The sequence below is a fragment of the Cavia porcellus genome, unplaced genomic scaffold (genome assembly GCF_034190915.1).
Source record: "Cavia porcellus strain 051 isolate PalLab524CR breed Dunkin Hartley unplaced genomic scaffold, mCavPor4.1 scaffold_1, whole genome shotgun sequence".
Classification (NCBI taxonomy): Eukaryota; Metazoa; Chordata; class Mammalia; order Rodentia; family Caviidae; genus Cavia; species Cavia porcellus.
In genome coordinates, this window is record NW_026947484.1 from 45,421,867 (window position 1) to 45,438,157 (window position 16,291).

The 16,291-nt window shown below is 39.4% G+C and overlaps 1 protein-coding gene across 3 annotated transcripts in view; it reads right to left on the reverse strand.

Moving 5' to 3' along the window:
• Positions 1 to 16,260, reverse strand: part of L2hgdh (L-2-hydroxyglutarate dehydrogenase) — a 42,368-nt gene extending 26,108 nt beyond the window's left edge. The window contains exons 1-4 of one of the 3 annotated variants that reach the window (XM_003471809.5): positions 16,047 to 16,259; positions 10,390 to 10,505; positions 9,453 to 9,604; positions 2,357 to 2,488 (exon numbers count right to left, since the gene is read on the reverse strand). In XM_003471809.5, the coding sequence (XP_003471857.1) occupies positions 2,357 to 2,488; positions 9,453 to 9,604; positions 10,390 to 10,505; positions 16,047 to 16,186 (540 nt within the window). In that variant the 5' untranslated portion in view covers positions 16,187 to 16,259. Of the gene's footprint in view, positions 1 to 2,356; positions 2,489 to 9,452; positions 9,605 to 10,389; positions 10,506 to 16,046 lie in introns of all 3 variants that reach the window. The other 2 variants (XM_023565910.2, XM_063247295.1) reach the window with 2 other exon arrangements.
• Positions 16,261 to 16,291: the final 31 nt, after the last annotated feature.

The following is a 16,291-nucleotide window of genomic DNA, read 5'->3' on the forward strand; positions in this document are numbered from 1 at the left end:
AACTCATTGACCTTGTACTCACCAGGCAGGTGCTTGTGCCACTGAGCTAAATCCCCAGCCCTTCATCTAATTTTTTATCTCAATGCTGATCACACTTTGTACAAATTCATGAAGCCATAGTCATCTTCTTTTTTTTTTTTTTTTTTTTTTGTGATACCAGGGATTGAACTCACGAACTTGCACTTGCCAGGCAGGCACTTATACCGCTGAGCTAAATCCCTGACCCAAATCTATAGTCTTACAATCTGTTGTATGACATGGTCCCAAAAAATTAGGGGACACAAAAAATGAGGGTACAAAGATGAAGAGGAAAGTTAGTACACAAAAATAAAAATGCATGCTTAGAGTTCTAGATATTTGGCAGGATGGGACACAAATGTGTCTCTGAGCTTCCTTGTAGCCAATGCAAAGAGATCAATGCAATCAGTTAAATGATTTAGTGCCCATAAAATAAAAATAAAAGTAAGCAAACTGCTCAGGAGGAACAAAACTATTCTCAGAACAGCTGTGAGCAATTTCTCCTGAGAGTTCTCAGACAAGATGTTGTGTAACAACATTGCAGAAGCCACAGTGAATGACACCATGATCTTCCCCACAGGCTGACGCTGTGAAACCAAAGGATAATCCAACTACAGGATGGAGGGCAGGGAGCAGGATATGGGGAAGCAAAACACTGCAATGTGGAGGTGCCCCTCCGACGGTCTTAATGGAGGTAGCAGAATAAGTCGTTTACACCCCCACTAAGGTTCCTCCCAGAACTAGTATTTCTCAAATCCAAGTTTTATTTCGCTTTGTTTTCAGTGCTGGGGATTGAACCCAGTGCCCTGAACATACTAAGCAAGTGCTATACCACTACTTATACCTCTAACCCTTCTTTAAAATTTTATTTTGAGACAGGGTCTTGCTACAGATGCCCAGGCTGATGAGTCTCCTTTCTTGGCCTGCCGAGTGGCTAGGATTACAGGCATATGTTGCTGGCACCGAGGAAATTAAGCTTTTGATAAGCACTGTCTGGTGATGAGTTCAAGGTCATGCTTCCTTCGTTGTTGTTGTTGTTGTTGTTTTTGACACAGGGTCTGGATATGTAGTTCAGGCTAGTCTTCAACTTGTTTTTTTTTTTTTGTCTTTTTCATTTTTATCAGTACCGGGGATTGAACTCACGACCGCCTGCTTGCAAGGCAGGTGCTTATGCTGCTGAGCTAGATCCCCAGCCCCTAGCCTTCAACTTGTAGCAGTCCTCCTGCCTCAGCCTCTCAAGTGTTGGGATTACAGGTGTGCACCACCATACCCAGAGCAAGGTATCTCGAGTCCATCTCTTGTATACAGTCAATAAAATGATGGAAGAAGGAGTGCAGGAAATACAGCCATTTGTTAGAGCAGTCATTGGAATGGTCTCTGAACAATTACCAATGAACACTGACATGCAGAGTAACTACGGCCACTTCTTGTCCAGTGACCAAATTATGTTCCTGCCATTAGGTCATTCAGTAAATTGGTTGCTAAATCAGGAATTGCATATAGTGTGTATAGTACTATATACAAGACAAAGAAATGGTCAAAGGAAACTCCAACTTGGGGCACTTTGCTTTTATTTGAATAATGCTTACATGCAGTCCTATAATGTATAATAGAACATAAAACTATACACAACAATTGGCAAACATTAGAGTCCTGAATAAACAAGATCCACTGTACAAAAAAAGGCACAGAACTGAACAAATCAAGAAAAGACGGTGGTAAGTCCGAGCCAAGAGGAGTAAATCTGAAGCGCATGCTTGGGTTGTAAGCCTAACCAGTTCTTAAACAGGCAGGACATTAAGCAAGGAATGTCTGTGGAATGTTATTATTCATGTCTCCTTCAAAGAATAAAGGTGTTTCTTCCCCATCGTGTGGATACTCTACAATTCTACCATCTCATTCATGCCAGGCACACTACCCTAAAACACACAGCTACCCTCAAACATTTTCAGCTGGTCTCCATGTGAACTGGAAAAACTTTAGAATGACTGGCCTGAATGCCAGGTCCTTACATTGGCCCAATCCTGCCTTTCTCGTCTCGTCTCTTATCTCTCCCTACACACCCTACGTTCCAACCACGCCTCCTTATTCAGTGCTTCCCAAACACGCCATATGGACTCAAACCTCTTCTTGCCTTTTGTTTGTTGGTTGGACCTGGTATTTTCTCAAAGGGAAATAAAAAACCAGGTCTCAGAGCTTGTGGCCATGCCCTCTGGGGTCTGTGGTCTCACAGTTTCTGTGACAGGACCACCAACAAGGCTTGGTCTGATGCAAAAAGATTACAGCCCTAAATGAAAATACCCTTTGGCCACATGCGCGAGGCTGGTGAATAACTTACCCTACAGTAAGGCTCCTTCTTTTTTATATCCTCCTGCTGAATCAGTCTCAAGCCCTGGACACCATTCTGCAGGCCCCTCTCATATAAAGCCTGAAGTCTGGGAATTTCTTCTTGTTCAACAGCTACTATTAGCTTTAAAAAAAAAGATAAAGAGCACAGTTTACAATATCATCAGCTAGGAAAGGTATAAAGTCAACAGGAAAACATAAATTATTACATGACTCAAATAGGGCTGATTTAATTTTTTAAATTCATGTATCTATTTTTTTCCTTTCTTCAGGATTTTATTTTCTTCTTTCATCAAGAAACGTTGACTTTAAAAAGTGGTATTAAAATAAATTTTCCTGGGGCTGGGGATTTAGCTCAGCGGCATAAGCACCTGCCTTGCAAGCAGGCGGTCATGAGTTCGATCCCTGGTACGGGTAAAAAGATTTTAAAAATAAATAAATAAATAAATTTTCCCCAGGGGGAGATGAAGTCTCTGTCTCCAGGTGTGTTGCTTACACAGTCTCCACAAACATCTTCAGCTATGAACAACTCTTACCATTAACTTTCTCAGTTCCAGGGGCAAGAGACATATGTGTTGCTCAGCCTTTAAATTTTTCAAAACAAGTGGCCTTCTTATTTTTATAAAGCAATGTGAAATACTAATAGAACAACAAGACAGCTGGTGTTTAGCATGTTGGGATGTTACTGACAGAACTATCCTTTTTACTTTCTGAAATAAATCGCAAAGCATTTACAAATGCATTCTATTGCGGGGAGGGGGGGAGAACCAGCAAATTCAAGAACTTTGCTTAAAGCATTTTTCCTATTTATTTTTGGACAAAGCATCTGAAAAATTGAGTCTTATTTAACAGTTTCTAGCAAAGAAAAGCATATATTAAGGGTTCACAAATCACTATTCCATACTAAGGAGTCGACAAAATTTCATGAGGTAATAAATAGTTTTAGCTAAAGTTTAAAGGTTATTGAAGTCAACAAAGAAACTCAAAAATAGAAGGATCAAAAGACAAAATTGAGAAAGCAAATAAATGATTCACAGAATAGAAGAAAATCTCTGTAAATCATAAAGCTGATAAAGGTCTAGTATATAGACTGTATAGAACTCTTAATATCAACAAAAACTGTAAATGTTACATTGTGCTTTTTTTTTCACTTAGCATGTTGTCAGGACCATCTTCCTGCACTACTAAAAAAAAAATCTGTAAGGCATCTTTGATGATGACAATGAGCATTTATTCTTAAAAAGCATATGGAGAAGCTGGCATGATGGTGCACACCTGTGATTCCAGCACTGGTGAGGTTGTGGCAGGAGGATCTCTGCAAGTTCAAAGCTAGCATGGGCTACATAGGAAGTTCAAAACTAGCCTGAACTACATAACAAGACCTTGTGTCCAAAAAAAAATCATATGGAGAACAGACATAGTTACCAACCTACAACCTACAGAAATACGACTTATAGGGAATAGTATAAATAACTGTATGCTAATAATTAAAATAACCTGTTGGCTCTCCCTTAGAAATACTGATATGAAAATCACGAGTGAATGTAACAGCATATATAAAAAGGATTATACATGATGACCAACTGGGAATCACAGGAAGGGATGATCAAATTAACATTCAAAATCAAATTAATGTAATACATCATGCTACTGGAATAAAGGTCAAACACTACAGGGTCTTCTCAACGGAAAAAGAAAAAATCCAAACTTCTTCATGATTTAAAATGGAACACACCAACAACAAACCTGCCAACAAATTAGGAAGAGAAAGAAACTTCCTTACTCTGATAAAGAGAATCTAAAACACAAACAAATGTCAGCACCCTACTTAAGGGAGAAAGACTACTTTCACCCTAAGAAATAACTTGAGAATAACAATTTTTACTAATTCTATTCAATATTATATTGGAGGTCCTATCCATGCAAATTAGGTAAGCAAAATAAACAAAAGCATCCAGATTAAGAAAGAAACTAATTTATTTTGTAGATAACATGCTTCTGCATACAAAAAGCCTAAGAAATACACACACACACACACACACACACACACACACACACACTCACATACACTCACATACACTCACACAGTAAGAACTACTAAATGAGCAGCAGCAAAACTTCAGGATAAAAAAATCTATAAAATCAAGGATATTATACATTAAGAATGAATACTCAAAAGTAAAATTAGGAAAACAATTTCCCTCACAAAAGCATCAATAAGAACAAAACATTGAGGAGTAACCTGAACAACAGGAGACAAACCTTATACACTAAAAACTATAAAACATTGTCAAAAGAAATAAAAGATCTAAATAAATGAAAGAAATCCTGTGTTCACAGATTGCAGGATTTCATACTATTAAATTGGCAATATTCCCTAACTTGATCTACAGATTCAACACAATCCCTATTGTAATCCCAGCTACCTTTTTAGGAGAAATTGACAAATTATCCCCACAGTTCATTTGGAAATGGGATGGTATCAGAATAGCTAAAAAATCTTGAAAAAGAAGAATAAAAGTGGAGGATTCATTTCCTGAAATGATATAAAGACAGAAATACACATCGAAGATGATAATTTATAAGTATTTATACTCAAATGACTTTATGTGAGTACCAAAACAATTAACAAAGAATAACCTTCCTAATAATGTTGATACCACCAGGCATCTACATTGAAAAGAATGATATTAGGGGGGCTAGGGATTTAGCTCTGCGGCATAAGCGCCTGCCTTGCAAGCAGGCAGTCGTGAGTTCGATCCCTAGTAAAATCCCGGTAAAAAATGAAAAAGACAAAAAAAAAAAATTAAAAAAAGAAAGAAAGAAAAGAATGATATTAGACCCTACTGACACCATATACTAAAATTAATTCCAAAGTGATCATAGATTTCAATGTAAAATCTAAAGTTACAAAATTCTTAGAAGGAAACAGAAGCAAATATTTATGATCTAGTATTAGGCAATGATTTCTTAGATATGATACTAGAAGCATAAGCAACAAAAGAAGAAGAGATGGGCTTGATCAAAATTAAAACCTCTATTGCATCAAATGACACTATCAAGAAAGTAAAGCGGCAGGAATGCTGGCACATGCCTGTAATCTCAGCACTCAGGAGGCTGAGGCTCTCTAATTCAAGGCCACCCCGGCTTCTTTTCTCACTGCTGAGACAAAATACCCAACATTCAAAATTAAAAGGGGAAAGGTTTATTGTAGCTCACAGTTTGTGGCTTTATTGTAGATTTATTGTAACTCGGTGCATAATTGGTTGGCTCCAAGGCAGGGTGGCACGGTAGAGGGGCATCACAGAACAGGCAGCAGAAGACAAGCAGCAACAGCAAGAAGTAGCAAGTGACAAGCAACAAACAACAGTAGCACTTTCTACCTTTTATATTTTAAACATCCAAACGGTCCATCATCAGGGCAGGTATCACTCACACCCTTAATCCTGGCACCGCACCAAGGATCAATTCCAGCATCATACCCTTGATCCCAGCATCACACACCATAGCTACAGTCACCTCCTGAAAGGCCCACCTTTCACCACATGAAGCTTTGGGGGGCCATCTAGATATAAGCCATAACAGCTACACTGTAAGTTCAAGGCCAGCCTGGACCATATATTGAGACCCTGTCTTATAGATGAGGGAGAAGGAGAGAAAGTGAGGGAGTAAAAGAAAGGGGAGAGAAATCACATAATGTAACAAAACATTCCAAATTATATCATAAGGTGATACAGTAGTATTCACTTATCCACAATTTCCTGATTTTTATTTACCAACAGTCAACCACAGTCCAAAAACATTAAATGAAAAATTCTAGAAATACACACTTCATAAAACTTAACTTGCAAGCCAATCTGAAAAGCATGGGGAAATCCCGCGGTGTTCCACGCCACCTCCCCTGGCACAGGAATGAGCCCTCTGTCCAGCATACCTGTGTCATATACACCGTCCACCATCTGTCATTTTGCAGCCACTGCAGATACCAGATTGACCACACTAATTTTTTTCATTAGTCATTGTTTATCTCTTCCCATGCCTGATTTTTACATTATATTTTATCACTAGGATGCATGCATAAAAAATATCATGGTATGGGTAGGGTTCAGTGTTATCAGATGTTTCCAGTATTCACGGAGGGTCTTGAAATGTGTCCTCTGAGGATAAGAGGAGACAACTATATTCTGTATCCAGAATACATAAAGAGTATGTATCATTCAACAATAAAACATATAGCCCAATTTCAAAATTGAAAGGTTTGATTACACATTTCCCTAAAGAAGCTAGATAAATGGCCAGTAAGCATAAGATACTTAAAATAGAGCAATCCCCGGACTGGACATACAACTAAGTGAGATTAGTGTGTCAGAAAGATATCTGGGCTCCTATTTCCGAGCAGCACTGTTCACAATAGCCAAGATATGGAATCAAAAGCTGGCATAACAGCTTGAAAGAAACTAAGGATAGATTATCTGAATTGGAGGGCAGATTTGTAATATGGGAGCATGAAACAAAAAACTTCTTAAAAATAACAAAAAAACAAACAGCAATAATACAAAAGCTAAAAGATGATAAGAGGATCTATAACTTAAGAATTAAGAACATAAAAGAAGAAGTAGGGACACAAACAAAATGAGGCAGAGAGAACAGCTATTTTGGAGAAAACAACACATCATAATAGCTAGTGCTGATTTAGTATCATCTTGCTTTGAAGTCCCATCAAGCTTTTATTCTTCTGTCTCCATTGGTCTTAACAGGTTGTATCTTATTGGATCTTATTATATGTGATAATATAAGCAAAAACTTTTATAGACAAGGAGATTATACAGAAACCATTGTTCATTTTCTGATAGGCAGTTCTAAATACCCTGTAATACTGTCATTCTCTTGAATGGTTTTACATTGTCTCGATATGTTTGGTGCTACAGTATACAAAGTTATACTCAAAGATTTCAAGGAAAGAGACACTATGGTAACTACTTTTATGTCAGGATATCTTGTGGTGAAACACTATTTTGCTTAAATGGTTATGCTTTGACCTGCGCCGTTTTGTTGTTATGCCCTCTTTTATCTCAGTTCTCCTTTTTTTTAATTATTTATTTTTCTTTTTAATTAAGGGAAAAATAAAAAAAAAGCAGGATACATTATAGTAACCCACTTTGATTTCCTATTAACTTGATTTGAAACCCTGTATAGCCCTCACCATCTTGCTTTGACTTATTTTCCTCTATTCTGCTTTGCTTGATAGTATCAAGTTCAAAAGTATAGGCAAAACTGTAAAGACAATAAGATTCATTATGACGCCCATTCCGGTTGACACTTTTAAAGTCCTGTAATGTCTCCAGTGTTTTGGTTTTATTCTTTATTGTTTTGTTCAATTTTATCATAACTGATGATATAGGTAATTCTTTTTAAGATAGCAAGAGGAAGTATGGTAACCATTGTTGATCACCTAGTATTTTGTTTTTACATTATCTATTATGTCTATCCTTTTGATTTGACTGACTCTGTTCTGTTATGTCACATTTGGTTTTACTCTCTTCAAAAAAAAAGTAATAAGAACTGTGGGAATAATAAAACCCAAAATGTGTAATTGTCATTGTACAAAAGAAAGGAAAAGAAAGTGCTCTAAAGAATATATAACTGCATATATATTTAAGTGTATAAGATAGATAACCATATTACTGAGTTTTATTAGATCATTGAACAAAACTGTTTCCAGTTTCACTGTTTGAAAGTCCACTTTATATGCTTTAATTTTGTAACTTGAACAACTATTTCTAAGATAACGATATGTAATCTATTAACTAGTGATTTCCTACTGTTTATTTTTCCTGAAATTCTGTATAACCTGTACCCTTTTTCTGTTATTTTTTTTTCTTTTTCTCCTTACATTAAAAAAAATGTGGGGGAAAAAAAAAAAATATGCACATTCATAAGGACAGAAAGTATATCAGTGCTTGCTAGAGGGCCAGGGAAGATGGGAACGGGGCCAGGGAAGATGGGAACGGGGGATGGGGTGGGACTGCTAACTGGTTTCTGTACTACGTGATTAAAAAACAAAATTCCTAAAATTAGGCCTGGGGATTTAGCTCAGCGGCATAAGCGCCTGCATTGCAAGCCTGTGGTTGTGAGTTCGAACCCTGGTACCGGTAAAAAGACAAAAAAAAAAAAAAATCCTAAAATTAGATAGAAATGATGTTTGCAAATATACCAAAAGCTAAATTGTGAATATACTAAAAACTGAATTATTCACTTTAAAAATATAAATTATGTATCAACTGTTGGGAGCCGCGGCCGAGCCTGGTCGCCTTACTTGGCAGACGTGAGGCCTGTAGAAAAGAGCAAAGCCCGAGCTAGATTACCCCTCCCATCGAGTGAGCCAAGTTGGCGCCTGCTTCCTGCCCCCTGATTGCCCTGGCGACGTAAACAACCCGCTCTGTAAGATAGTCTGCCTAGCAACAACTGATGTTAGCCAATCAGCCCGCATCGCGCGCTTTGAACTGATTGGCCACTGTTACCCTATAAAAGTAAATGCCTCTCCCGCCACGAGAGAGAAGCACAGAGAGAGATAGAGAAAGTCCACCGGCGAGAAAGGGCTGGTGGCAGAGCGGAGGCCTCGCGGGGCCCACGCGGAGACAAATAAAGACAAGGTTGCACACCGCCAGACTTTGTCGTGTGTTTTTCCTGCCGGCCGGGAACGACACCGACAATCAACAGTGTTATTTTTCAAATTACATGAAGTCATATCATCTTGTTTTTGTTGTTCCCTAATAAAGGATATTGCAAAATATATAGATACAAAAGCAGGAGATAAGGGATTTTTTAAAAATTCAATATTAAACATCACTAAGAAAATGCTGATTATAAGCCAGCCGTGGAGACCCTTGCCTATAATTTCTCCATTCTGGGAAACTGAGGCAGGAGGACTGCAAGTTCCTATCCAGTCTAGGAAACTTAGTGAGATCCAATCTCAAAATAAAAAATAAAAAAGGGCTGGGAACCTAGTTTAGTAGGGTTAAATCTCCAGTAACAGAGTTTAAAAATGTTAGTTATAAATTAGTCAAACCCCAAGTAAAATGCCATACCTTGCCACACTGCTTGTAGGAAATTCCCTTTTGGTTACAATACTCATAGATGAGGGCTGCACCTTGTACACATAATTTAGCTTTCAGAGATTCAGGTTTATAATAAATTCCACTATGTATGACACCACTGTTATGTCCAGTCTGATGAACAGCTACAGAACAAGAAAAACAGGGTAAGAGAAACTACATGACTCCCACAAAACCCAGGAGGTGAGAGAACAATTACATCTGGAGCGATCAGTGCCTGCGGAATTTACTTAGATGCTGGGGACTCCCCTGCATCTCTCCCCAGTATCCACGCCACAGCACTCCCACCGAGCTCTCTGATTCCACCTGCAACTCTGGGATTACAAACTCACCTCTTTTTACCCAGCAAACCATTTCTTTTTTTTTTTTAATTCTTTTTAATTTAATTTATTTTTTTTAATTGGTACCAGGGATGTAACTCACGACCACCTGCTTGCAAGGCAGGTGCTTATGCTGCTGAGCTAATCCCCAGCCCCCAGCAAACCATTTCAAGGGCCCACTGGGATTTCTCTATACTCTGCCCCAAGGCCTTTTCTATCTTTCAGGGGAGTTTCTCAACATTGTACAGAAAATTCTCAGCGAAGACAGAGAAGAGCTGATGGATACTTGAGCTCAATCCTGGGAAACACCACACTTCTCAGGGGTCCCAGCAGAATCAAGCTCCCAGCAGCAGCCCTGAGTACAGCCTCTTATGGCGAGTCCTCCTTCCCTGTCTCTCTCTTCCATCCCTCACTCCTTCCTGTCTCCTCAGGTCACCTGTCAGGTAAATCACCCCCACAACAGTCCATGTCCCAGCTGGGCTTTCAGGAGAACCCCAAATAAGATACTACCATTAGCGTTCTGCAAGACTGACCAGAAGATACAAAATGAGCCAGTATCCAAGCAAACCAGAAAAGCACCATCACCATACCTAAAGCTTTCTCCTTTTCCAAAACACAGACGGAAAGTGCAGGGTGTCTCAGGATGAGAGCTCTGGCAGAGGCAAGCCCCACAATTCCACCACCGACAACGACTATGTCAAATGAGCTGTAAGAGAAAGTGATCTTTAAAGGGCTGCATGTTTACAGTGCATCTTGCCAAACATCCCATGTATGATTTGCATCATCAGTGGACAATTAAACTATGAAGTTGTAATAATTAAAATCAAGTATGCAACTGGGCTATATGCTCTTTGCCTTCACATTTAGAAACAAAGTTTTAAAAGTCACACGCACTGCTGGTCAGTAGGTTAATGGGGACAGCCCAGTGGCAGGGATGATGGCTGGTCATCAAGGCTGTACTCTGTCTCAGCAGCATCTGCCGGGCCACTTACATCACTGGTCACTTTGTGTTAAGCTTAGCACTTTAAAACTTTAAACTATCTAAAATTCAAATGTTCTATTCTGAGTAAATTCCATCAGGTTCAAATGTTCTATTCAAATGTTCCATTCAAATGTTCTATTCAAATTACTATTCTAGTAAGCCTTTAACGCTTTAGTGTGTCAGAATTTATACTTTTTTTCCTGTTGAGAAAGAAGCAGCAGTGAGATCATCAAACCTTAAGGAAATCATTGGCCCAGAACATGCTCAGATCTACAATCTCAGCCATAAGGAACACCAATTATACAACTATTTTAAAAATTATAAATGGTAGTTATCTAATTCTGTAATAAGAAGCTTAAAAGATTACGTTTAGCATTGACCTCCAGATACAACATATTTACATGATTAAAATCTGTCTTATACAGATGGTAAGTAAGGCAGTATCAGGTTAGACCCTTCCTTTGAAAAGTGATTGAAGTTTAAATTTCAAAACCTTAGTAGAAGTATATTAATTTGACCGCAAGTGTTACCATGTCAATGGCTACACACTTGGCACTCGAAATAACTCCCAAACAGCAAGGGCCTGACATATGAGCTTGATAAGGCAAATCCTGCATCTTAATTCAGTGCTCAAGTACACCAAGTCCCCTCATTTAGTGCAAGCCTCATAGTTTGGACAGAGAGAGCTTTCAGTTGGTGGACAACAGGTGCTTCTCCCCTCAAGCACCTTTAGAAAGCTGGGCAAGTGAACAATGATCACAATTAGGAGAGGGTATTTAAAAAGCAGCATAAGTGAAATAGGATTCCAGGCTCACTACATTAATCATAGTTGTTGGCAAAAGTTTGCAATGGTCAACTGCAAAATTACTAACATGATCAGAAGGTATGTGAAAGTCCAAGGCTTTTTCTTTTTTTTTTGTCTTTTTCGTTTTTAATTGGTACCAGGGATCGAACTCATGACTGCCTGCTTACAAGGCAGGCGCTTATGCCGCTGAGCTAAATCTCCAGCCCCGAAAGTCCAAGGCTTTAAATAGGTTTTTAAAAAATCTAAGTTACACTAGATAAGACATAAGGTAAAGTACTCATATTCCTCTGTAATTAATGTCACTAATTTATTAACCATTGTTCCTTATACAACTTTCACAATAACCAGTCCCTTTATGCAATCTAAAAAACTTGACTTTCAAGAATTCCAGAAGAAGCTGAGTGTGCTGGCACACATCTGTAGACTCAGCACCCAGGAGGCTGCGACAGGAGACTAGCCTGGAATACAAAGTTAATTCAAGGCCAGCCTGAACTACGTAGTGAAATCCTGTCTCAAAAATACCAAAGAAAAAATAAAGACCTGTAATTTGATCCCCAGCACAATATATATGCATATAGATATTTCCTATAACAGCGGTGGTAAACCTTCAGCACACGTGCTACAGCAGACTGCTTTTTTTTAATCACTGAAAGCTCTAAAAAGGTTTACTGTCCTGTAACAAGTAAGTCCACATAAGGAAGAGGGGTATGTGTGTGTGTTTCAGAAAGACAGAGAGCTTTCAAATTCTTTTTCTTCTTTACTTTCAGGTTTAACTATATGCACTGCTAGGCTTTCAAGCCTCATTTTCTGTAATAAAACAGCCTACCCTCGCCTTTGCAGGAGCAGTCTGTTTCTACAGGTCTTGATTTCCCTGCTGCCTTCTGATCAGCTGCCTTTGCGTGAAGCAGACTCTCCACTGAGAGGCGCTACTTTAGTACCGCCTTCCCCATAAGACATTTTACCTTGGCTCTTGTCTTTGAAGAGTATAACCACCAATAAACTATTTTTAAACATAAAATTATCATACTGAGTATGTTTTTGAAGTACATATGCTACTCTTTATGCCTCCTTAAATCTGAAGAATCCCTGTACTATAAAGTGACATGAAATTACTGACTTAGGCTCCACAGACCAAAAGACAAAGCCCCGAGCATCCACTACAGAAGGGTCTGGGACATCACAGATGAACACGGGGGACATCTGCAGGCTGAAGGGGGCATCGCTCTCCGTAATTCACTCAGTCTCAAATCTGCACTAATAAGCAGTGTAACAGATAGCTTTTAAAAGATTTAATTAAGAAAAAGTTCACACCTATTGATATAACAAACTCCTGCATAAATATCACCTGACTTCAAGCATCATCAATTCTTGGCAAATCTTGCTTCTCCTATACCCCACCCATTTCACCCACTCTTCAAACATCGTATTACTTCATCTGTAAGTATATTAATGTTATTTCTTTCTTTCTTTTTTTAGACAAGGTTTTGCTATGCAGTTCAGGCTGGCCTTGAACTCACTTGGTAGCCCAGGCTGGTCACCCTAGTTTCAGTGCTATTTCTAAAGCCCTCTTTACAGGGTTGGGGGTTTAGCTCAGTGGCACAAGTGCCTGCCTGGCAAGCGTGAAGTCATGAATTTAATCCCCAATACACCCCCCAAAAAACTCCTAAAATAAAGCCCTTTTTACAGACAACCACCTACCACCATAACTTTAACTAAATAAAATTAACAATAAATTTTATACCATTAAATATTCAGAAAATATGATAAAATCTTTGAAGCTTAGCATTGTCACCAAAAGCAGGATCTAGAAAGGGAAAAATATGATAATTTAGACTTTAAGACAATCAACAAACTGAGACAAAATACTTTCAACTATCTATCTCACTAAGGACTCATACCTACAATATGTAAAGAACTTTCAAAACAAAAGGGCCAGCCGGGCCCAATAGCACACCCTGTAATCCCAGTACTGGGAGGCTGATTCAGGAGGATCACTTCGAGTTTGAGGCTAGCCTGGGCTACAAAGTGAGTTCAAGGCCAGCATGAACCATACAGCAAAACTTTGCATAAAAAAAAAAAGCCAAGCTAACTACAAGTAATCAAGAGATATGTGAATGTTTATATTTTTTCAAAAACTTATTACAGTACAGACACACTGTCAAGAACGATGGGATGTGAAGTGAGCAGGACTGTTTGGAGGGGAATTAAAAGCAATGTCTTGTGCTGTAGTATATTTTGATCATACTACATATGATCATTTAGAAAATGAGCAAAAGATATGAACAAATATTTCATCTACAGGTGACAAGTAAATACATGAAAATCTGATCAACACCATTAGTTCTCCCACTATTCAAATCCTATGTTAAGGAAATGCAAATTAAAACTGCAATGAGATTACCACTATACCTCTACCAGAATGGCTAAAAAAACTAGTACCACAGACTGGTTAGGATGAGGAATCACATTGCTGATGGAAATGTAAAATTATACAGCCACACTGGAAAGTGAGTTTCTTAAAAAAAACCAAAAAACCCAAACTGAACAGGCACTTAGTACATGATTCAGCAGCTACCTTCTTGGGTGTTTATTCCAGAGAAATGAAAACTTGTGTTTATAACAAAACATGTAAGTGAATGTTCACGGCAGCTTGTATTCTCAATACCTGAAAATTGGAAACTGCCCTATATGTCCCTCAAATGATGAAAGGTGAAACAAATTGTGATGCACCCATACCACAAAATGCTATTCAACAATGAAAAAAATAATTCCACTACCAATATTGTCAACATTTTGGATTGATTTCAAGGACATTATGCTGGGTTAAAAAAGATCAGTGTTGAAAGTTTGCATGTTGGGGGTTGGGGATTTGGCACAGTGGCATAAGCGCCTGCCTTGCAAGCAGGCACTCGTGAATTCGATCCCTGGTACCGATAAAAACGAAAAAGACAAAAAAAAAAAAAAAAGTTTGCATGTTGTATTCCACTTATATAACATTCTCAAAATGACAAAATTATAGTAATAGAGAAAGGATTAGTGGCCACCAAAGGTTAAGGATAGGTGAGATGTGATTATATAGGGATAGGTAACATAAGGCTTATCTGTGTCAGTGGAAAAATTCTGTATCTTAATTGAGGGAGTGGTTACAAAAATTAACACGATTACACTGACTAGAACCATACACACAAACAAATGTATGTAAAATTGATGAAATCTTTTTTTTTTCGGTACCAGGGATCGAACTCATGACTGCCTGCTTGCAAGGCAGGCACTTATGCCACTGCGCTAAATCCCCAGCCCCCAATTGATGAAATCTTAACAAGCTCCGTGGGTTGTGCCAATAACAATTTTCTGGTTTTGTACTATTATCTTTGGGGTGAATGACACATGCAACTTTCTTTTTGCAACGTTTCCTTTGTAATTATATGAAAATAAAAAGTATAAACACAATTTTTCCTGGCTCTACTTTTTTTCCCTTAACATTCCCAAAAGAATTATCTACACACTGCACAAGGACTCTTAATACTTTATAACTAGTACCTCACACCTATTCCTTTGAAATTCACTAACACTCAGTACCATAGTCAACTTTTCAAACATCAACATGCAATCCCTTCCCCAACTTAAAACCTTTTATGTAGCCTATCATAGCTCTTAGAATAAAATGCATTAAGTGGTTAAAATTTAAACCCTGCATTCTACACGTTCGTCCCCTATTAACTTCCAGTTACATGCATTGCCCATATTCTAGTACTCAAAATAACCAAAATCTTATCCTTCTAGCCTTTCAGCTGTCACCTAAACTGTCCCCTCTACAGGAAGGAAAAAAAAGACAGTGGTTCCACACGTGACCTCCAAACTTCAAATTACAGGACACTTATTTTTGTTGGTTTGTTTTTTGAGAGGGTCTCACTATGCAGTCCAGCCTGGCCTCAAATTTGTGATCCTCCTGCTTCAGCCTCCCACGTGCTGGGATTATAGGCATGTGCCACTATAACAGGCCTAGGACACTCAATTTTGCAAGATTTAGCAGCTGCCCCTCACAGGGCCAGCTCCATGTAGTGTGCCAGGAACCGATCGGTATAAGCTCAGTTCTGGATCTTCCCAGCAACACCAGGAATGCCAGCTAACACATGGCATCTTTGCTCGATTGCACTGGCTTTTCTCCCTCAAATGGGCCGCTTTACGGCAGATTAAGAACCTGTTCACCACTAAACCTTTAAAGAGGCTGAGCAACCACCTAGACTGAACCACTAGTGCGTGCAGAGGTGAATGCAAACCCAAACTGGCCTCTGACCTCTACATAGCACTGTTTTTTCCTCCGGCCCATCAAAGCCCGAGTGAACCCAGCAAGGCGGTAGCTGCTGGGATCCAGACCTCTTCTCGCGGCCAGCACCGGGCATGGACAAGCCGGGGCCGGATCCAGCGCAGGCGGCGGGGTCGCGTCAGCGGCCACTCACCTGGTGCTGCCACTGCGGACACCCTGGCGCAGCGGCCAGAACCTCCCTGGCACCAGCCTTCGCGCCCGGGGGAAGCCCCCGGGGGACCCTCCACGGGCCCGTCCGCAGGCACCACCCAAGAAACGCAGCGCTGGCACCATAGCCTGCCCCCCCTTCCCGTCCTCTGCCCCCGGGGACAGCCACTTGAACTCGACGCGGGTACAGAAGCTCTCTAGCCCCGCCCCCTTGCGAGGACCAATGACGCG